Here is a 22060-nt window from a genome sequence, read left to right as displayed (position 1 = left end):
ATCAGTATTAGTATTCCGTCTGAGTTCCGGTCGTGTTGTTGCGTCGTCACGCGGTGCAGCAGCTGCAGCCGCAGCAGCGCATCGCCTCCGCGCAGGTCACGTGCTCCTGTGTTGACTGAAAATACTAAAAAAAATAAAACCCCTCAGCGCTCTGCAGCAGCTCGGAGGCTAACGGCGGAGCAAACTGTCCTCCGGGGAAGAAACGCAGCGGAGAGTTTGACACGTCGAAGCATGAGTTGAAAGGCAGCGACGCTCTCAGGTGGGATTTTAATCTTCTCACCTGTCCGGATGTGTCGGCGACGCTAGCGCTCAGCTAGCAGGCTGGGCTAGCGGGTCGGCTAACTCCGCATATTAATAAGAAGAAGCTCGGGAGGGTTCAGCGGAGCTAACAGGCCGGTGTGTGTTTGTGGGGTGGGTGGGGGGAGGAGGAGGAGGAGGAGGAGAGAGGGGGGTGGGGGGTGCTGTCCGGACAGATGTTCATTATTAAAGCAAACGGCTGGAGAGCAGCTTCGCACAGAGGCTAAAGGGTTAGCTTAGCATTCTGCAGAGGGTCGGAGTCAGGCCGGTGTTCTCCAGCAGCTGACGGTACTTTTAGTTTTTAACGGACAAAATAAACGTGTTAGGAACGTGAACGTGGCCGTTAAACCGTCCTCAGAGTCTGGTCGTTAGTCTGGTTCCAGTCCGGGACCTCCCGAGTCCGGTATTACGAGATGTGGATGTGTTACAACATCACTGAGGTCCGGATGGTGGAAACAGGCTGATTTCCGTTTGATCCTGTTACACGGACACGAATCAGGATTTTAAACTGATTTCGAACACGTCCTGGTCCTGATCCACCTGGTCCTGATCCACCTGGTCCTGGTCCACCTGGTCCTGGTCCACCTGGTCCTCCTCGTCCTGGTCCACCTGGTCCTGATCCACCTGGTCCTGGTCCTCCTCGTCCTGGTCAAGGTCCTGGTCCACCTGGTCCTGATCCACCTGGTCCTGGTCCACCTGGTCCTGGTCCACCTGGTCCTGGTCCACCTGGTCCTGGTCTGACGGATCCAGGGACTGTAGTTTCACAGGAGGTCCTGGTCTGAGTGGGTCCGGATGGATCGATAGTGAGAATAACGCCGACTCCTGTGTTTGTGTCTCAGGGTGATCAGGTGTGTTGTCTCAGCAGCAGGATGCCCATCCCCCCCCCACCACCTCCTCCTCCACCAGGGGGGCCCCCGCCTCCTCCCACCTTCAGCCAGGTGAGCAGCTCTTCATCTTCATCATCATCATCATCACATCTCTCTGCCCTCTCTTCTTCGTGGATCGACTACTGAACAGGAAGTCGATTTGAATTTACCCCCCCCCCCCCCCAAACTCCCCTCCAGGCCAACACCACCCCCCCGAAGCTGAACAGAGAGGAGGCCAAAGGTCGCGGCGCTCTGCTGTCGGACATCTGTAAAGGCTCCAAGCTGAAGAAGGTGGCGGCGGTGAACGACCGCAGCGCGCCGCTGCTCGACAGTAAGAGCCAAACACCAACGAGCCAGACACCCCCCACAGAGCACCCATACATTCGCTTATACCAGTACCTACACCAGCAGCAGAGCCAGCAGGGGGCGCCGTCTGAGGAGCAGACGAGGACGGCCGGAGATAAGAGCTCCGCTCTGTCACTCGAGAGTAAGAACATCCACCTTCCGTCATACTGAGGCTGACCGCAGGAGGCTGAGGGTGGTTCAAACAGTCGCCATGGTTACTGGGGGACGGAGGGGATGGGGGGGGGGGGTTATGGAACAATCTGGACGTGGTTTTTATTTTTATTTTCACCGATTTACTGCAGATACAAAACAGCACACGTTGAACACGCAGCCCCCAGAAAACAACCGCTTTTATTCTGAAGGGAACTCGAGAGAAACAACTCAAACATCATCAGGAAATCTTGTGACTTTCTGTAACTTAAAACTGCACAAATTACATCGACATTTTAGAGAAAGGGACGCCGTGATATCAAACATTGTTGTTTACAAAAATCACACACAAAAAAACCTTCCTGAAACACTTTTATTCTGAAGGGAACTTGATCTGAAACGAACACAGACATTTTCCCCATCAGTCTACATGACGCACGGTGCAGTTGTCGGGGATCGGACGACTTCCTGAAGCGACTGAATGTTTTAACTGTCGGTGATTTCAGACATAAAACCAGAGCGGTCACATGACGGTCACATGATCACGTGTTCCATTACACCGGCAGGTCAGCTTCAGATGTCCCTGTTTGTGTTTCCACTTCTCTCTGTTCCTCTTCATCTTCCTGCTGTAACCTCTCTCTCTCTCTCTCTCTCTCTCTCTCTCTCTCTCTCTCTCTCTCTCTCTCTGCCGATGAGTCGGGGCGAGCCGTGGATTTCACAATAAAAGGCTGTCAGTCAGCCCGGCGCAGCGTCGGGCTGCTGCGGGGCGGAGAGGCGACGGAGCGGCTGCGTGAACAGAAACCCTGCGGCCTCCTGCGCAGCTGCTCGCCGCTGTGTTCGTTCCCGGGCTGTCCAGAGTCTCGGTCCGACCTCGGCGGACGTCTGTCCCGCTGAGGGTTATGCTTACTGTCGTTTTCTAAAAGTTGGGGGACGGGGTCATGTTTACTTTTAACAACACTCTGTGAACGTCCGGGAAACGGAGGAGACCGAGTTTCTGGAGTTTTGAAAGTGAAATGTGGTCCCATTCTTGCCCGATATAGGATTCCAGCTGCTCGACAGTTCGGGGTCTCCTTAGTTTGCAGTTTTAAATGGAGGCCAGTTTACCAGCCGGACTCTTCTACCACGGAGACGTGCTGTTGGACTACGTGCAGAACGTGGTTGGACGTTGTTTTGCGCAAATAAACAAAGACGTTCCCTGAAAGAGACGTCGTCTGGATGGCAGCACATGTTGCTCCAAAACCTGAACGTATCATTCAGCATTATTGGTTCCTTTCCCAGATGTACAAGCTACCAATGCCGTGTGCACTAATGCATCCTTGTACCGTCACAGATGCTGGCTTTTTAACTGTGCGCTGATAACAGGCTGGGTGGTCCCTCTCCTCTTTAACCTGGAGGACGCAGCGTCCGTGATTTAAAAAAAAAAAATCATCTTACTGATCTGTTGTTAGGTAACCTAATTAGTTGAGGTTCCACCAGGTGTTTTCTTTTTTTTTTTTTTTTTTTAACCCTGTCCCAACTTTTGAAAACGTGTTGCTGACATCAAATTCAGAATGAGCACATCTTCAGGTTTTTCCTGCCGTTTTAAGAAAATTTTTGGTCCGAATCCTGTCAAGTCGAATGTCTGAGGTTGGACTGAAACTCTGGCGCCCTCCACTGCTCAGTTGCAGAAGTGAGCATGTTAGCAAGCTGCTTCCCCCTGCTCAGCTCACTTCCTATCAACGTCCAGCTTCCTGTTTACCTGCAGTGGAGGAGGAGGACACCTGAGTGGGCGGCAGACATCGTTACAGTTTGAAGCTTCATGCTGCTCAGCTGGTTTCCTTCCTGAAGGATAATTCTGCTTTATTTAAACTCGACTCTTATTTTGGAGGAGGAGTGTTGAATTAACATGAATTAAACAGCATCTATAGCTCTTATTTTGACAGATGTTGCCTTCATTACTTTGTAAACATCCTGGAGGGACTGAGGTCATCAGATATCTGCTGCTCCTCCTTTCTCCTCCAAAATTAAGTTTTTACTACAAATTTAAACGTAGTCGTAAAAAAAAAAAAGAAACAGAATTATCCTTTCAGTCCAGACAGAGACAGAATAAACACTTTATCTCAGTGTGGGCGGGGCTACAGGTGGCATTCATTCAATTCATGTGAAGTTTTGTTTTTGCATGAAGTGAAAAATGTTTAAACCTTCAAGTGGATGTTGAACATCTGCGTCCCGTATCGACCCAAACGTGGGGCGACCCCTGAGTGGAGGACGTCTCCGGCCCTCACGGCCGAAGCGTTAATATAAGACCTGTGAAAAGGTCATAAAGAATAAAAACATAAAAATTTGTTCCCATGAGTCAGTCAAGAAAACGGCATTAAACACCGTTCAGTTAAAGCGCCGCATTAATGAATCAATAAATGTAAACAGGAATATTAAAACCGCAAACTGATGATTTTAAAAATGACAGTTTTTTAATGGGACCTCTGTATTGACCTCCACACGTCACAGCTGCTTCCAGACGTGGTCGCGTGTTTGGGCCGATGTGTGTGGCCCCGCCCCTTGTGTGTGGCCCCGCCCCTCCTGACAGGTCAAACGTATCCGAGGATAAAGTGTCCCCCGATCAGAGCTGTGATCGGTTGCCGATTGATCTGTGCGTGTGCAGCCTCGATCGCCTGTGATGTCATGACTTCTAATCCACGTGTTTTTGTTGTGCTGTCGATGACGTCATCACTGGAGCTGCGTGGGAGCGTAAAACACTTCATTTAAATCCTCACCTCATCTCGCCTCGCCTCACCTCCGTGTCTGACGTAGTTCACCTGGCCTCAATCGCATCACTCCCCCCCCCCCCCCACTCACCCCCCATCCCCACCCCGCACTAACTCATCCGTCACCTCGGTGATGTCATCGTATTGTCGTCGTGGTGTCGGTGTAGAGCAGTCACATCGTGCCCCCTCAGCAGGCAGAGCCCTCACTCACCTGTCCAATGGTTGTGGTCCTCAGAGCCCAAAGGAGGCGGAGCTGCAACAGCGGGAGCCAATGGGAGCGCAGCGGGAAGCCCATCAGGTTCTGTTGCTCCAATCGGAGGCCTGTTCACGGGCGGAGTTCCCAAACTGAGGCTGGTCGGAGGTGAGGAGGGATTTATTGATAATTTCCTATTATTTATTTACAAATTTTAAATCTATATTTCATTAATTTACACATTTATTGTATTTTTATATATTTTATATTGTTAATATTAAGATTATAATATTTCTATTATGACAGTTTCCTGTTGTTTCACTTTTTTTAGTGAAGTTGTATATATTTATTTGTTTTAGATACGTATATTTTGGATTTCATTATTTTTTTGTTTATAAATATTGTTATTTTTGTAATAAAGTGGTAATAAAGTCGGTTTTTAACCGACTGTTGTTGTTGTTGTTGTTTTCTGTAAACAAACCTTATGTTTCACGTAGATGGCTCTTCTGGACGTTCGCCCTCCACCCGGGCTGCTGCGCCCCGCCCCCCCAGTCATCGCCATGACGACGCAGAGAGCCCCTCCTCTCAGGCATCGTCACCAATGGAGACGTCTCACTGCCAGCGTCCTTCGCTCCCCAACCTGTCCTCCTCCCCCTCCGCCTCCTCCCCTTCCCCCTCCGCTGCCTCCTCCCCCTCCGGCATGAAGCACTCCTCCTCTGCCCCCCCTCCTCCTCCTCTCTGTCGTCGGGGCAACGCCCCCTCCCCTCCCTCCTCCTCTTACAACAGAGAGAAGCCCCTTCCCCCGACTCCTAACAACACACCGCCTCTCCCCTCCAAACCTCCCCCGTCTCCTGGCAACAGCAGGCGCCCGCCCACCTCAGGAGGAAACCCCGCCTCCTCCTCCTCCTCCTCTCTGGCCCCGCCCCCTCCACCTTACCGCATCTCTAATGGTAGCGAGTCCGCACCGGACCTGCCTCAGCGCCACAACTCGCTCAGCAACAAGAGGACCGCCCCCTCACCAGGAGGCCACACCCCTACCAGAGGCCACGCCCCTCCGCCTCCCCCCGCTTCTCCTACCCCCTCCCAACAGGGCGCCAACAGGCCACCGCCCCCTGTCAGGGAGGTGTCAGGTAGAGGAGCAGGTGAGTGTCAAACACGCACCATGACATCATCAACCACCATTCAACACGCTAAAAACACGCTCAAGGTGCAATATGGGACATTTTTAATAATTTATATTTTCCATTTTCAATATTACATCTTTTAAATGTTTTTTTCATTTCATTTTACTTAAATATTTGTATCGATCACCTGTATTGATCTCTCCTCAGCTCCTCCCGTTCCAGTTCAGACGTCGTCCTCATCGTCGAGGGCAGGGGGCAGAGAAGCTCCGCCCCCTCCTCCTTACAGGACACATGGTAGTCCCTCCCTCTCTTCTGACCCCCCCACCAGAGGAAAGCCTCCTCCCCCGCCTACCCGCACCCCCGCTGCTCCTCCGCCGCCTCCCCCTCCTCTCCGAAACGGACACTCCTCCTCCTCCATCCCTCGCTCGTTTGTCGGTGAGTCTCTTCCTCCATCATCAGAACATCGTCATCGATTCACCTGAACTCAGTCAGATTCAGATAAAATGGTTTTCAAAATAAGATGCATCCTGTGCTGAATATGTTTCATTATCAGGTTTTCAGTTTGTTTGTTTGATCAGCTGTTAAAGTTCAGATGATTCATCTCCTCGGTGATCTGTTTGGTTTGTGAGTCCTTCATCAGTTTCTCCTCCTCTTCCTCCTCTTCTTCTCCTTCACCTGTCGAAACTGTCAAAACTTCAGAGTGTATTCAGAAAAGTTGATGCCGTTGCTTCGACTTCATCAGGTGCAAACAGTGAAATAAAACAGAAATGACGAGTCGTGTCTTCTCTTCCTCCTCCTCCTCCTCCTCCTCTTCCTCCTTCTCCTGCAGATGATTTTGAGTCCAAGTACTCATTCCATCCTCTGGACGACTTCCCTCCTCCAGACGAGTACCGACACTTCGCCAAGATCTACCCCAGCAAGGCCAACAGAGGTACGAACAAGTTGGTGACAAGTTGTGATGTCACATCTCTTCCACCTCCTCACAATCTGATTGGTTGATGTCTTTACTTGAAAGATCTGAAAAAAATAAGTCGAGAAAACACTCGCGACAAAATAACTTTAAACCTTAACATAATTTAAACGTTGAATTCGATAATAAAAAATAAAAAAATCGTGAACGGGGGTTTAATGTGGAGGTTTTATTTCATCAACCTTAATTGTGATTAAAAATATTCACGGATAATAACTAAAAGATAAAGTTTCTAAACAAGAATTTTACGTATCGTTCGGCAGCGAATTAACGTTTCAGTAAATTTACCTGAAAACTGAAACTAAATCGACGTCAGGTGTTCAGGACAAACTGCATTTTATTTTGAAATTCAACCTTCAGTCAGTCGTAGTTTTCTGGGTGTTTGTTTACTTGTTTGTTTGTTTTGTTTGTTTTAGTGATGAGAGGAGCTCCTCCCCTGCCGCCTGTCGGGAGGTGAACCAGGAAGACATGTACACACACACACACACACACACACACACACACACACACACACACACACTTCATCCGCCATCCTGTTCGATGTCCAGCTTCGTCATCCTCGCCGTCTCCATCGTCGCCTCATCCACGCTCGCAGGGGATTGGCCGAGGACACAGGGGGACAGATGGACCAATCAGAGAGCCAGAACGTGTCTTCAGGAGAAGGAGCTTCTTCTCTGATCAGCACCTCCTGGTCGTTTTTATTTCTTATTTTTGCACCCGCACTTTTTATTTTTACAGAACACGCGTGAACGACACGTGAAGAAGAAGTTGCTGACGTGAAGTTTGGTCAGAAAAAGACACGTTAACTGAGACTCTTATCGTTTAGACAAAATACATTTAAAGGAGCAGTTCAGTGTTTCTAGAAAACTGTCAACAGAAATGTAATATTATTATTATTATTATTATTATTATCATTCGAATATTAGCAGCTCGTTAATTAACTGTTTTTACGTCACTGTGAATTTTTTTTATAAAACGAGATGAAACGAGACGCGAAATCATAAAATATATAGAAAGCAGTTCAGTTTATGTCACAAAATGTTGAACTGCTCCTTTAATGTTCAGAGTTCAGAGGTTATGATGGACCACAGAGACCAGCACTGGACTGAGACTGGTCCTCCTGGACCTGAATCTGGGCCTGGAACTTGAGCTTTATCTGGACCAGGACCTGGATCCTGGATCCTGTGGCATTCGACAGGATTCACTTCACAAACAGGATGAAGGATTAAAAACCACTGTAAATACTCACCTGATCCTTCATCATCATCATCATCAGACTCACCTGTGCCGGTGATGTCATTGACGTGACTTCCAACAGGGACAGAAGTTTCTGAACAGGTCGGGTCTGTAAGTGCCAAGATGGACCGAAGGGAACCTGAGAAACTCACCTGGGGTCAGCTGAGGTCAGCTGACTCGTCCAGCTGCAGGCTGGTCAGTGGATCGTACCATGTCGGTGTACTGTGGGGGAGTGATGGGACACAGGAAGTGTGCGTGCGTGTGGACAGGAATTGTCAGGAAATGTCAGGAATCTGTTGGAGTGTCAGATTAAAATCAGAATGATTTTTTTTCTGATCAAAGAGGAAATAATTAATAATAATATCATCACTTTAAGATTAAAAAGTGTCATTCGGCTCTGACGGCTCCGTCTTCATCGCTGCGCTGCTCCTCTTCCTTTCTGCATATTCAGCGTCTCTCTATCCGACTTTGTTTCTCTTTCTTAGATTTTAATCACGTTAAAGAGCACGTTTTCTGTTTTCATACTTTACTGATTTAAAAAAAAAAAAAAAAAGATTCCAGGTTTCAGAGAAACATCTTTGATCTCGTTTGTGTGTCGCTCAGTGATGACGTCACCGTCTGATGTGGAGCGCTTCTCTGCATTACCTCTTCGCCACCAGACTCCATTGAAATTGTTACTGATTTTATTTTGTGGCGATCGTGAGCAGAGAACATGTTTTCTCTCTCCCACCAGACTCCATTCAAAATGTTACTGATTTTATCCCCTCGTCTGTTCTGCCTTACAAACTGTTTGCTGTAAATCTCGTCAGTTAGAATCTGAAGCTACTAAACACTCAGAAACATGTTAATCGCAGTTATAAGGTGACTTATTGGCTGCAGGACAGATGCTAGTGACGATAACTGTAGTGATGAAGATGATAGTGTCAAACTGTCCTGCAGCTTTTCTTCGTACGGGGCTGACGGTCTGTGTGTCGTCCCGGTTTAACAGCATGCTCGTTCTCTGGTCTGTCGTTACTTTTAACTGCAGCTGTCTGAACTCCGAAATAAAATCCAGCAGTTACTGTTTCTCTTCTCTTTGTTCTGTTTTTCTCCGCCTCACTATTGATATGTTATTATCAGCATATTCAGATGAGCTCAATCTCAGTGTTTGTTAACATGTAAAATGTAAAAGTCCTCCTGTGCACTCCAGACGTGGAGGCAGCTGCAGAAACACATAATTCACACTGTCCTTATATTTGTTTACATCTATGTGGTTAGTGAGTTATAAACTGTTTATCACGTTTATTTTTGTTATTATTACAGGTAAATTTAAAAAAAGTAAAAATTTCAGACGAAGAGGAAATTATGACATAAACATGTTTTTATTGCTCATGATTGATAGTAATGATAAATGTTATTTATCAATCAGAAATCCTGGAAGCTTCAATATTCACTTCACAAACGGCAACATTTTATTGTTTTAATTTTTTTTTTTTATTTACTTCAAAAACAAACAGGACAAAGATTTCAATTCAATTGTTTGATATTTTAAGTGAGTAAATTTATTCAGTAAATATTCATATTTAAGAAAATTTGTAATTGCCGAACGAATCCATCAATAAACAGATTAAATTAAGAGTTAATGAAAGTAAAAGGTACTAGTTTTTAAAGTCTTATTTTGAAAGCCATTTCTGTCTTTGAACACCAGGGGGCGGGCTTTTATATTTCCTGGTTCAGAGGTCATTTTACCGGAAGCACGTGATTTTACAGGGCGAAAAAAAAAAAAACACGGATCTCACATGTGCAAACATGATCTGCTACATGTGAAAATAAACACTAAAGTAGACGGGTTTGTTCAGCTGGTTTAAATCTTTAGTTTTCTGAAGGGACTTTGGTGCTGCTGCTAGTGAAAACATGGAGGACGCGAACGTTATCAAGCTGCCGGCAACGGAGGACCGAAAGCCGGCGAAGAAGAGAGCTCGGCCGGTGAAGTTGAACCCCCAGAAAGAGGAGCAGAAACGGCAGAAAAACGTGGAGAAGCTGGCGGTGCTGGGAGAGAAGGACGACTCGGTGAAGCTGCTGGAGGAGCTCGTGTTCGGGGCGGAGGAGGAGCTGCTGGAGAGGCTCGTGGAGGTGATGTTCTCCTCACCAGACCCCGTTCAAAAACCGGCCAATTTAAAGCAGGAAAAAAAAAAAAAATCGTGTTTAACTTTTCCTTAATTCCAATTATTTCTGGTTATAATTTATATTTCTACTAATCTTTCAGCACCACTTAATTAGAATAGGAGGTCAGCCTCAATTTTGAACCGGTTACCAGACTCTGTTAAAGATGTTTTCTTTCTCAGGAGCAAAAGGTTTGTGTGAATACTAAATATGACATTTCATAAGGTTAGTGACGTCCCTCTGATATATTTGCGTCACTACAAACTGCTACAAACTTAAATGAGTCGTCAATATAAACCTATTCATGGAAAGTCTTTCGCCACCAGACTTCATTTAAAATACAACGAATTTTATGCCGATGCGCATCAGAACCAAACTGGTGCATCCGGGTTACTGAGTAACACTTGATTTATTTATCTTTTCTGCTTCCAGACTCCATCTAAAAACCTGCTAATTTGTTGTGCTTCTGCTGAATCTGGCACACTTAACTTGTTTCAGGTTGTTGGCCACCAGACTCCATTAAAAATATGTATAATTTTATGTTCTCCTGCTCATGATCAACAGTGTTTGTGTCTGAGAACAAAGTTTGATGCCTCATAAGAGATGTCTGTCTGTTCTGGTAAATCCGGCTCATTAACTATCTACTAACAACTCTTAACCTGATTTTTGAGGCCAGTTATTTTTTGGTTGAACCTGAACGTGTTTTCAGGTTTAATGTTTGCACAGTTTAAACTGTTGGATGCACGCTGAAGTATCGAGTTGGTATTCATGGCTCTCACAACACGGCCAGGCTAATACTTCTAAACTCATACACTTTTTGAATGGAGTTTGGTTTCCTCCCAGAGAGACTGAGCTGTGTTGAGGCTCCTGATCAATCCCTCTGTGTTCTGATCAGTTTGTGTTTCCTGTCGCTGAGCAGGAGGATGAGGAGCCCACCGGATCCCGGCTGCTGGAGGACAAGGATGAAGAGTCGGAGGATGATGAGGCTCAGCAGCAGCTTCAGCCCTCCAAAACAGCGGCCTGGGTGGACGACGATGACGAGCAGGAGGAAGAGTGAGTTTACCACAATGAGGGCGACGTTTCAGTCTCTTTATGGTTTCACATTAAACTGTTTATGAATTTTAAATAAATGAACCGTGTGATGTGTTTCAGGGTCGACATGACACATCGTTACCGTAGAAACCTGGTGAAAGGAGAGGCGGAGTCAACCATGTCCAAACAGAAACTACAGCAGAGGATGAGAGAGCAGTGAGTGCACACACCTGGACACACACACACCTGGACACACACACACACACACACAGCTGAACACACACCTGTGTGTTTCAGGTTCCAGAGGTCGATGGGAGGAGCTCCATCGTGGGCGCAGAGCGGCGTCCAGAAGAAGAAAAAGACGACAGGTAGGTTCAGGTGATCGACGTGTTCAGAAAAACAGTTTATAATTTAAACATTCTGTTCACGGGTTTACGGACGGAAATGTTTTCACGTTTCGTGTGTTTGTCTTCCTGAAGCTGCTGATGACGAAGAGGACGACGACAACGAAGAGGAGGAGGAGGAAGACGACCTGCTGAGGAGGACGGGGAACTTCGTGGCGTCCTCAGACCGTCTGCCCAGCGGCATCCTGAGGGTCAGTGACGGATCAATAATCAACCAGCTCCAGTTCGGACGATCCGTTTTTTGTATTTGTTTTTAAGATTTTATTTTTATTTAGCGTAAATCAAAACAACACGTAACGTAGCAAAACATTAAAACAACAAGAGGACCCAGGACGGAACCCTGAGGAACTCCTAACTTTATATCAACTGATAATCGTTTTTATAGAAACCGAACGACATGACAAGTTTGAATCTGAAACTCCTCCCTCGTCCCTCAGATGAAGAAGTGTCTCCACGCCAACAGCGCCCGCCCCTCCGACGACAGACTGACCACGGTCCAGTTCCACCCGTCCGCTCAGGTCGTCATGACAGCCGGCCTCGACAGCTCCGTCTCCCTCTTCCAGGTACGATCGGGCTGACCCGGCTACGTGCGGCTCGTGGTTACGTGGGGACGGTCACGTGACTTCTTCTTCTTCTTCTCCGGTTGTCCTTCAGGTGGACGGGAAGACGAACCCAAAGATCCAGAGCATCCACTTGGAGCGCTTCCCCGTCCACAAAGCGCAGTTCAGCCGGGACGGAGAGACGGTGATCGCCACCAGCCTGAAGAACAAGATGTTCTACCTGTACGACATGATGGAAGGACGCGTCGCACCTGTGCACACTGTCCGAGGTCAGAGGTCAGGGGGTCGGAGAGGAGAACTGAGTCTTTGGATTTCACAATAAAAGCCTCTCCCGTTGTTCGTCCTCAGGTCTGAATGAAGCCCGCGTGAAGGAGTTCTCCGTGTGTCCTGAAGGAGGCGCTCTGCTGCTCACCGGGACCCGCGGCTACCTGCACCTGCTCACGCTCAAGGTCGCGCTTCTTCTTCTGGTGTTTGTCGTCACACGCACAGTTCGAAGGTTCAGCAACATCTGGTGCAGATGTTCTGGTGTCCGAACTCGGCAAGATCACTTAATGCGCTTTAATTTGAAATGATTTAATCCATACACTTCCTGTTTTATCGTCCAGCTCGTTAGTCTGCACTCTTCAATTATCCGATTTTTTTTTAAAAAAAATTTTATTTATTTTTCTTCATGTTTTGTCGAGTTTCATCGTTTTAATATTTAAAAATTTGACTGAAGCAGAAAAACCTGAAGGTCAGATTTTAGTTTTAATGATGAAGATAAAATAATTACAATAATAAAAACAAGAAGAGCCGGAACAAAAAAAAAAGATATTTAATAAATATCTCAGAAAAATAAAATAAACAAAACTTCAACTCTGTTCCGAAAATATGAATGTAAAGAAATGTGTGTGTGTGTGTGTGTGTGTGTGTGTGTGTGTGTGTGTGTGTGTGTGTGTGTGTGTAGACGAAGGAGGTGGTCCGCAGTATGAAGATAAACGGGAACGTCAGCGGCGTTGCTTTCTCTCGCGACGGCAGCAAAGTCTTCGCACATTCAGGTGAGTCCTCGACAGCGTGTGATGTCATTTCCACTTCCTGTCAGTGTGTTTAAACTGTGTGTGCGTGTGCAGAGGAGGGCGAGGTGTATGTGTGGGACGCCCGCAGCAGCAGGTGTGTGAACAGGTTCTCGGACGACGGCTGCGTGAAAGGAACGTCCATCGCTGCGTCGCCGAACGGACAGTACCTGGCCTGCGGGTAAGACACGCCCACTAACCATCCGGCTCTCCTGATTGGCTGACGGGATGTATTTAAATTAAAATGTTCTTGTTTTTAAAGTCGCTGTGTATCCTTCTCTGTGTTTCAGCTCCCAGTCGGGCGTGGTCAACGTCTACTCCCAGGAGGCGTGTCTTAATTCGGCCAATCCAAAGCCTCTGAAAGCGGTGATGAACCTGCTGACCTCGGCGACCTCCATGACCTTTAACCCCTCCTCTGAGATCCTGGCCATCGGCTCCCGGGCCGAGGACGAGGCTGTGCGGCTGGTAAGACGACATCGTCGATGATGATGATGACGACGATGATGATGATGAAGACCACTAACCCTCACCTGTCCCCTCAGCTCCACCTGTCCAGCCTCACGGTCTTCTCCAACTTCCCCATCGCTAAGAGGAAGTTTGTTTACCGAACCAGCTGCCTCGACTTCTCCCCACACAGCGGTTTCTTCTCATTGGCTAACAACAAAGGCCACGCCCCCCTCTTCAGGTCAGACAGCCAGTCAGATCCTCTGCTTTGCTCACAGTCGACCAACATATCTTGTTAGATCTCCAACAATAACCATTAATGGAAGCTAATGTGCTAACGTTAGCGCAGTTAGCACACAAGTTAGAATTCGAATAGAGACACAAAGACACACAAAACAACAACACGCACACAAAACAACAACACACACACTAAACAACAACAAAGACACACAAAACAACAACACAGACAGTAGTAGAGTAAAATATAAAAAGGTGTTGAATGAGTCTCCAGTCGTTTGTGGGTCTGTTTATCGAAGCTGTCTAACCGATCGTGTTGTGTTTGCGTTCAGGTTGCTGCATTACAAAGACTTCTGAAGAGGAACTCTGGAGCGTCGAGGATCGTTACGCCTGATTTTTAATGTTTCAGCCTGTTTATCTGTGAATATGAAACTACTTCCTGCAGAGAATCAGACGTTTACAGGAGCTGCAGGCTAAAACATGAAAAATCCTAATGGAGTCTGGTGCAGCGGGCGACCAGCAGCCTGAAGGTGGACTGAACGTCGGATAAAAACCTCCTTGTGTTTCCTGTTTTTAATGTTTGTATCATTTCATAAAACAACTGAAGTACCCAAAACTAAAAATACATAAAACTACGAAATATTTAGTCTCACAACTTGTACTTTTGAATAAAAATAAAATGGTTTCTAATTAAAGAGTAAGTGTCACACATTTTTATCTAGAAACTATAATTATGACTTTCAGTTTTAGAATATTGACAGAAATAATATAATTATAAAATAATATTAATACAATTAAGATTTCATACTTTGATTTTTGTGACTTATCAGACAATAAAAACAAATATGTATTTTTTTTTTTCATGTTATAGTTTCTTTTAAAAGAAATCATCTTGAATAATTAAATTTTTCTCAAATAGAATTCGTTTGAGTATTTTTAGAATCATTCCTGCTGTTGTGTCGGACGTTTGTGATTTTTGGCACTAATGTACTTCTTCACTCAATTACACAACCCAGAGACTGAATCAGCCAATCAGAGGCCGAGAAGACGCTCCTCCAAACAGGCTTCACCACCTCCACCCGTCGTACCGTCTGGCTCTTCCACCTCTGTGACGTCGTCTTCTCACCTGAACCAGAACCTGGTTCTGACCTGGACCCCCGAGACCAGCTCTGAACCCTCAGACAGGTCTTTAAGGCGGTGTGAGGACCGGGCAGAATGTCCCCACATGGTCGCCTGGGAACACACACGCACACTGCAGCAGGAATGTCCTCCGTCCTGTCCGTCCAACTGAAACACGACAAACACTCGTCCCTTCCAATGCTCAGATCTGCAGCTCCGCGTTCAAACGCAGCGTCCTGCTGCTGCCCTCGAGCAAGGCATCGGCCGGAGTTCATCTACGGCAGGACAGAGAATCAGTCACCATCGATACTCCTGATTGTTAAGAAACTCTGAAAGTTTGTCAGATTATATTTGTGTATTTTCCTATTTTAGTTTTTTTTAATTAGGTTTCTGTCATCAATTTTACTTTCAATTTAAATGCCCCCCCCCCAAAAAAAAAAAAAAAAAAAAAAAAATTTCACGTCCAATTTAATATATTTAATTTTCTCTAAATAAGTTTAAAAAGTGACAGATTCAGAGTTTTGTCTGTTTAATCAAACCGCCGTCTGAACAAACAACTCCAAACTCACCTGACTACCTACTGCACCTGCCGGGGCCCCGCCCACCGATGATGTCACAGCCAGACAGTAACCAGAGTTTCAGGCTCGGTGAAAGAAGCAGGTTGACTCCCAGACAGGTAAACAGGTGAGACAAAGTTTTCTCTATAAATTCTTCTTAAATTAATTTTAAACAAACAGGGTTTTTTTTTTGTTGTTTTTTAATCTTGACAAACAGAAATCTTCCTGATTTTAAAATCAGATTTCAAAATTTCAAACCAGAAATCTGTTCCAGAGACTCACCTGAGAGCATGTGAGTTTATAACCTGGAGAGGAGAACGATTATTAGAACGATTCTTCAGATTATTTTATTTCTGCTGTCAATTTTTCTTTTGTGTTTTTATTTTCTGATATTTTAATCTGATCAATAACTTGTTTTAGAGACGAATTCAAACTGAAATGTGTCGTTTATATAAAAGTGTTCGGACTCTCTGTGACCAGCTGCGTCCTGTTACCTTTAATGATCCACCTGATTGGACCGACTCACCTGCTCAGGTAGGAACCACGTTCAGCTGCAGGTCATGAGACAAAATGAAGTCCAGGAAGTCTCTGAGGACAAACTGGTGATGAAGACTTTTATAAACTGTGACGTTAAAAAAGTTTGGAAGCAGCAGGACTCTTCAGGGAGACCGAGGACATAACAGGTCTTTAGAGTAAAGGACGGACGGGTCAAGTGAAGGAGAACAGTTCAGTCTGAAATATTTCTTCTTTTTATATATTCTGCTGAGTTTCTGTTTCAGGTTGTAAAACTGCAGGTTTCATCTCGTTGAATCTCATTTAATCCCGTTGGATCTCATTTAATTCCGTTGGATCTCAATTAATCCCGTTGGATCTCATTTAATCCCGTTGGATCTCATTTAATCCCATTGGATTTTATTTAATCTCGTTGGATCTTATTTAATCCCGTTGGATCTCATTTCATCCCGTTGGATCTCATTTCATCTCATTGGATCTCATTTAATCCCGTTGGATCTCATTTCATCCCGTTGGATCTCAATTAATCCCGTTGGATCTCATTTAATCCCGTTGGATCTCATTTAATCCCGTTGGATTTTATTTCATCTTGTTGGATCTCATTTCATCTCGTTGGATCTTATTTCATCTCATTTCATCTCATTGGATCTCATTTCATCCCGTTGGATCTCATTTCATCCCGTTGGATCTCATTTCATCTCATTGGATCTCATTTAATCCCGTTGGATTTTATTTCATCCCGTTGGATCTCGGCCTCGGTGAACCCGTCTGTTTAGCGCTCTGTCAGGTGTTTCCTGTTCCTCCGTCAGTTTATTGAGCTGCGTAAACATGAAGCAGAAATTTTTGTCTGCAGGTGTGAAGACTTCTTGTTTCAGCTGCTTTTAAAGAGAACTATAAAGGATGAAATCAGCTGATTTCACTCATCGATGTTTGTTTGTTTACTTTAGAATCCGATTCTTCAGTTTGTTGGCCGAAGGCAGCTAAAAGGAGATTTGGCTCCGCCCCCTCAGCGCCTGTTCACAGGAGTTCAAACTGCAGCCCGGTCCACCTGTCTGTCAGTCTGTCCTTTTGTCTTATTGCTGACTCACCTGCTGTTATTTTAGGCGTTTATTTGTGTTTTTCAGGAGGAATGTGGTCTGACATCTTGCCACCTTTAGTTTTCTCTGCAGAGCTTCACTGTTTGCAGATAATGTTTGTGACATCAGTATTTTTTAAAAGATTAAACCTGCACGTATTCAAACAGTAGAAACACAAAACTTATGTCTTAAATCATTGACTTTTGCTTGCTGCAGTTTTCATCAAAACTCTTTATCAGATCTGAACTCGCACACATGAAACACGCATGTTCAAGACTCCGTGTGACTTCCTCTTCCCTGATGATGTCATAATGTCCGCTGTCCTTTCAGAATAAAGCTCCAGAAATCCCCCGAGAAAGCAGAGAAACAAACAGTTCAGAAGTTTCCTTCAGTATCACGGTGATCAGTGATGTTTTGTCTGATTACCCATGATGCACCGCAGACAGGAAGTGCTCACACACAGTTCTGCCAGCGTTAATGTCTAGATTCCATCAGCGGGGAGGACAGGCTCCTCTGAACATGTTTCATTCAGGCTACAGACGTCTGTTTCTGAGAACCAGTTCCAGGGTTCCCGAGGCTTCAGGGGCCCCCCGGACCTGCTCCTCAAGGAGGGACCCGGTCTGTCTCGGGGTCCGGTGTCTCCTGTCCATGACGTCCTCTCTTGTCTGTCCCCCAGCACCATTACGATGGCGGAGGCGGAGGCGGAGGCGGCGGTCCCGGAGCTGTTCTCGGAGCAGGAGCTCACCTGCTCCATCTGCCTGGACCTGTTCACCGACCCCGTCTCAACTCCCTGTGGACACAACTTTTGTCAGGTAAACTTCCACCTGTTCACCTGTTGGGTGGATGTGGGTGGCCATCTTGTTCTGGTGATGTGTTGAAGCCCCGCCCCTGCTCAGGTGATACCGTTGTGTCTGCAGGCGTGCATTGGAGGTTACTGGGCGTCCAGCGCCGTCTGCACGTGTCCTCTGTGCAAGCGTCAGTTTGACGAGCGTCCTCGGCTCAGCATCAACCGCGTCTTCGCCCTCATCACGGAGAAATACAAAGTGGCCCACTACTGCACCGCCGGGCTACCGACACCTGTCGGGAACGGGGCGCCGGGCGCCATGACGACCCTCGCGGACACCGGATGCACCAACCCGTTTGCTGCGTCGTCGTCGTTGTCATCGGTGGTCTGGTGTGACGTCTGCACGGGTGTCAAACAGCCCGCCGTCAGCTCCTGCCTCACCTGCACCGCCGCGTACTGCACCGAGCACGTGCAGCCGCATCACAGCACCACCTTCTACTCGAAACACCCGCTGATGGACCCGCAGGAGGCGCTCAGAGGGCGTACGTGCTCCCTGCACCGCCGCCTGCTGGAGGTCAGCGGGAACGCGCCCTTCCACGTCTTCTTTTTCTTCCATCTTCTTCTTCATCTTATTTGTTTACATCCTTCAATATTTCTCAGTTTCTAGATCTGAATTTGTTCATATTCTGTAATTATAATTATTTAATGTTGTAGTTCTGTTTCCGAGGAAGCGTCCCGCCTCAGAGAACCGGGGTCGTTCCTCTGACTGACCCTGCGATGCGTTCATGGTTGCAGGTTTACTGCAGGACGTGTCAGCGCTGCATCTGTGCCATCTGTGTCCTGGAGGAACACCGGACGCACAAGACGGTGTCGGTCCAGACGGAGAGACTCGGTAAACAGGTACGGAGGACCCGAACCGGCGGAACTGACCGGGCTTTGGTTCTCTGCGGTTCTTTGACGCGACCGTGTTCACCTGCAGAAACAGGTGGCGAGGACGGAGCAGGAGATCCTGAACCGCATCAGAGAGAAGGAGGTGCACCTGACCAGGTTCAGGAGGAAGCTGGAGGGCGTCCAGGTTGGCCATCTTTGTTTATTCTGCACCTAATGGTGGACGGGTGTGACCGCTGAGGTTCCTGTTTCGTACGTTACCCCGTCGTGTCAGCGGTAAAAACGCGTCGCTAACGTCGGTGAGATTTGTGTTCCAGAGTTACGCGGACGGAGAGCGCGGCGACGTCGAACACCTGCTGGATCAAGTGTCCGCCTCGGTGGACAGGATCCGCTCTCAGGTGGTGGGCGGGATCCAGAACCAGCTGGATGCTGTGATGTCAAAGGGGGAGGGGCTGGTGAACCGTCTGGAGGCGGAGCTAAGCCAGTTGATGGACAGGAGGGCCACGCTGGAGGTTCAGGCAATCAGTCAGGACCACATCGGCTTCCTGCACGTGAGACAACAACACCTGATACACCTGAACAGACCTGATGATCTTCTTCTTCCTCCTCTTCATGGTCTTCCTCCTCCTCCTTATTCATCCTCCTCCTCCTCCTCCCTCAGAGTTTCGAGGCGGCCACCTCTCCTCTGTCTGAGGACCAGCAGGACGAAGTGGACGAAGACGACTTGTCTCTGCACTTCCAGCTGTTGGACGTGAAGAGCGGTCTGTCCGAGGTCAAAGACAAAATGGACGACATCAGGATGGGGGAGGTCCATTTCAGAGGCTCCCAAGGCTCCTGTGAGTCCCACACTGATGTTTACAGATGTGTCTGTAGTTTGTTTCGTCAGTCTGTGATTGGTCTGTTTCAGTTTCGTCAGGTGACCTGGTGGCAGCTGAGAGCATGCTCAGTGTGAGAGGAAGCATGACGAGTGTGAGGAAGAGTCAGTGGTCTCTGAGAGGTGAGAGTCTTTCCATCAGGAACATGTTTGTTGTTTATTTGTTGGTTTTCATGTTGTTGTTGTTGTAAAGAAGCTCTGTAACATTTAATTCCACTTTTACAACAAGATCATTTAAATGGTCTCTCTGGCCACGCCCCCTTTCTGTTCTCTGGACTGTTTCTTCCTGAATCAGTCTTTTAGAGCGGCGCCGACGCCCCCTGCAGGAGCTAACGGGGTATCTAAGTACCTGAAAGTAAATTTTCAGGGCTCAGACTCTGAGTGATGAAAGACCGGGTCAGCTGTTTGTAGACTTTTATTTTGAAAGAATGACTGACTGACTGTGGTTTCCTGTTCCCCACCTCCAGATCTGAAGAAGAGCAAACAGGTGTCAGGTACGTCTGTCTGTAAACAGGAAGTTATAACACAAATGTTTCATCAGTTTTACTCAGTAATTACATCAAACTTTATTATATTATTTATTAAACTTAATAAATCTTGGTGGAAGTCCTTCAGTTACTCTGCGGCGTGTTCTCGGTGTTCTGGTTCTGTGTGAAGAAACGTTCTGATCCAGTTTGTTTTGTTTCAGGACACAAGAAGGCTCGAGTCTACATGGGTGAGTGCTTAACTCTCACTCTTTTATTTTGAAAATTCTTGAATTGTTTTAAATGTTCTTTTGAAGCCTCCACGGGGCACCTCACTGTCATTTATTTTTTGTTGTTGTTGACGTGTCCTGGTTGTCCTCGTTGTCCTGGCTGCTTCCAGAGGACGTGACCCTGAACCCGGTGACGGCGTACCCGTTCCTGATCCTGTCCTCGGACAGGAAGCAGGTTAAGAGAGGAGAGAAGCTGCAGTTCTACAGAAACAGCCAGCAGAGGTTCGACGTCTGGTCCTGTGTCGTCGCCAAGGAGGGCTTCACGTCCGGACGCCACTACTGGGAGGTCAGGACCGGGATCAGGGGAGGTTCGGGTTTAGTTGTCAGGACCACGACTGGGGTCAGAGTCGGCATCAGGTTCGGGGGTCAAAGTTGGGATCAGGATTAGAATCAGGACCAGAACCAGAATTGGAATTAGAATATGGATCAGGCATGGTCATCAGGACCAAAGTCTTCTGATCCAGAAACCGGTATGACCCGGTGTGACCCCGCTGTGTCCGTGTGTTCCAGGTGTTCGTGGGCGACAGTAAGGACTGGAAAGTGGGCGTGGTCGGAGAGTCGGCTCAGAGGAAAGGCCTGTTCGACATGAGCCCGTCCAACGGCTACTACGCCCTCTGGTGGAGCAACAGCCACCTGAGGGCGCTCACCACTCCGCCGCTCACGAAGGTCCGCCGGAGCTCTCTGTGGTTTCACATGATCTTCATGTCTTTATCAGCCTCTTCGTGTGTCCGCTTTAACGTGCAGCAGGAAGTCGCTCGGCTGTACGGCGACCACTTCTACCAAACAAAAAGATTGCAAACTTTTATTTTGGCATGAGTGCTCTTATTTTTTGTCTTTAAGAGACAGGAAGTCACTGTTGACCAAGATGTATTTAAGAAATTTAGACTTGTAGAAAATGTTTACGTCGAACGTAAAAGTTTAAAAAAAAATTCATTACGTCTCATCGTTTCATTTTCGCGCGTTTTTCTCCGTGCCGCAGGTGAAGAGTCATCCAAAGCTGCGACAGGTGGGCGTCTTCCTGGACGTGGAGGAGGGACAGGTGTCCTTCTACAACGTGAAGTCGGGCTCCGAGATCTACAGCTTCACCGGATCCTCCGAATTCTCCGAGAGGGTGTTCCCCCTGCTGGGCACCGGAGACAAGGAGGTCCCGCTGGTCCTCATCACCACACAGCACCAGCTGGACTGAGGAACCAGAACCAGGACCAGACGGAGCCCACGGAGTCATACAGGGACCGACTCGCGCCACAGTTTTGTTTTGTTGACACGTAAACAGACAGCCGTGTGTTACTGACGAGCATGTTGTCGATACAAAATCGTCTCCTTTTCACGAAAACAAAATATTTGTACAAATAAACGCTCGTTTACGGAAAGATGCGCAATATAAAAATCAGAATTAATATTTACATCATAAATAAATAGTTTGTTTTATTGTTTTGTTTTTTGGGACCAAAACAAAAGATTGAACCACGTTTGACAAAGTTAAGCATCTTAAATATATATATATATTTTTATAAACCCAACAACATAAAAAATATTGTTTGCATTCATGGAGACATTGAGAATCTATGGAAGCCCATTTAGGCCGTGACAAGAAAATCTTGTCAATATTAAAAGTAACCGTAAAGTATTTGGACTTATGACATCAATTAATCTATTGTGATACAAAATTTTAGATGCGAAGTAAAAATTATGATACTAA

The 22060-nt window shown here is 46.9% G+C and overlaps 3 protein-coding genes across 4 annotated transcripts; all 3 read left to right on the top strand.

Moving 5' to 3' along the window:
• The first annotated feature begins 95 nt into the window (after positions 1-95).
• LOC138631233 (WAS/WASL-interacting protein family member 2-like) lies at positions 96-8990 on the top strand. 2 transcript variants are annotated; one of them, XM_069716044.1, is made up of 8 exons: positions 96-259; positions 1137-1235; positions 1362-1650; positions 4638-4763; positions 5093-5737; positions 5927-6154; positions 6549-6650; positions 7106-8990. In XM_069716044.1, the coding sequence occupies exons 2-8, from the start codon at positions 1167-1169 to the stop codon at positions 7144-7146; spliced, it is 1500 nt and encodes a 499-aa protein (XP_069572145.1). In that variant the 5' UTR covers positions 96-259; positions 1137-1166; the 3' UTR covers positions 7147-8990. The 2 variants fall into 2 exon arrangements, with proteins under 2 accessions (XP_069572145.1, XP_069572146.1); XM_069716045.1 differs by having other exon boundaries at positions 97-259; positions 1362-1494.
• A 677-nt stretch (positions 8991-9667) lies between these two features.
• Positions 9668-14616, top strand: utp18 (UTP18 small subunit processome component). Its single transcript, XM_069716028.1, is given in 12 exon segments — positions 9668-10037; positions 10987-11120; positions 11220-11315; positions 11397-11694; positions 11941-12066; positions 12158-12332; positions 12412-12512; positions 13010-13100; positions 13173-13296; positions 13406-13580; positions 13658-13800; positions 14129-14616. Coding segments are annotated over 12 exon segments (1707 nt in total). The 5' UTR covers positions 9668-9818; the 3' UTR covers positions 14154-14616.
• A 946-nt stretch (positions 14617-15562) lies between these two features.
• LOC138631220 (E3 ubiquitin-protein ligase TRIM39-like) lies at positions 15563-21854 on the top strand. The gene is made up of 13 exons (XM_069716027.1): positions 15563-15599; positions 17738-17873; positions 17979-18419; positions 18641-18745; positions 18825-18920; positions 19051-19284; positions 19395-19569; positions 19641-19730; positions 20075-20101; positions 20296-20322; positions 20472-20647; positions 20872-21027; positions 21341-21854. The coding sequence occupies exons 2-13, from the start codon at positions 17748-17750 to the stop codon at positions 21545-21547; spliced, it is 1860 nt and encodes a 619-aa protein (XP_069572128.1). The 5' UTR covers positions 15563-15599; positions 17738-17747; the 3' UTR covers positions 21548-21854.
• Positions 21855-22060: the final 206 nt, after the last annotated feature.

The sequence above is a fragment of the Brachyistius frenatus genome, unplaced genomic scaffold, assembly GCF_029030835.1.
Source record: "Brachyistius frenatus isolate BFR_SWC_R1_liver_20210118 unplaced genomic scaffold, ASM2903083v1 Contig_151, whole genome shotgun sequence".
Lineage (NCBI taxonomy): Eukaryota > Metazoa > Chordata > Actinopteri > Embiotocidae > Brachyistius > Brachyistius frenatus.
The sequence above is the reverse complement of the archived record's forward strand: the minus strand, read 5'-3'. Positions and strand labels throughout refer to the sequence as shown.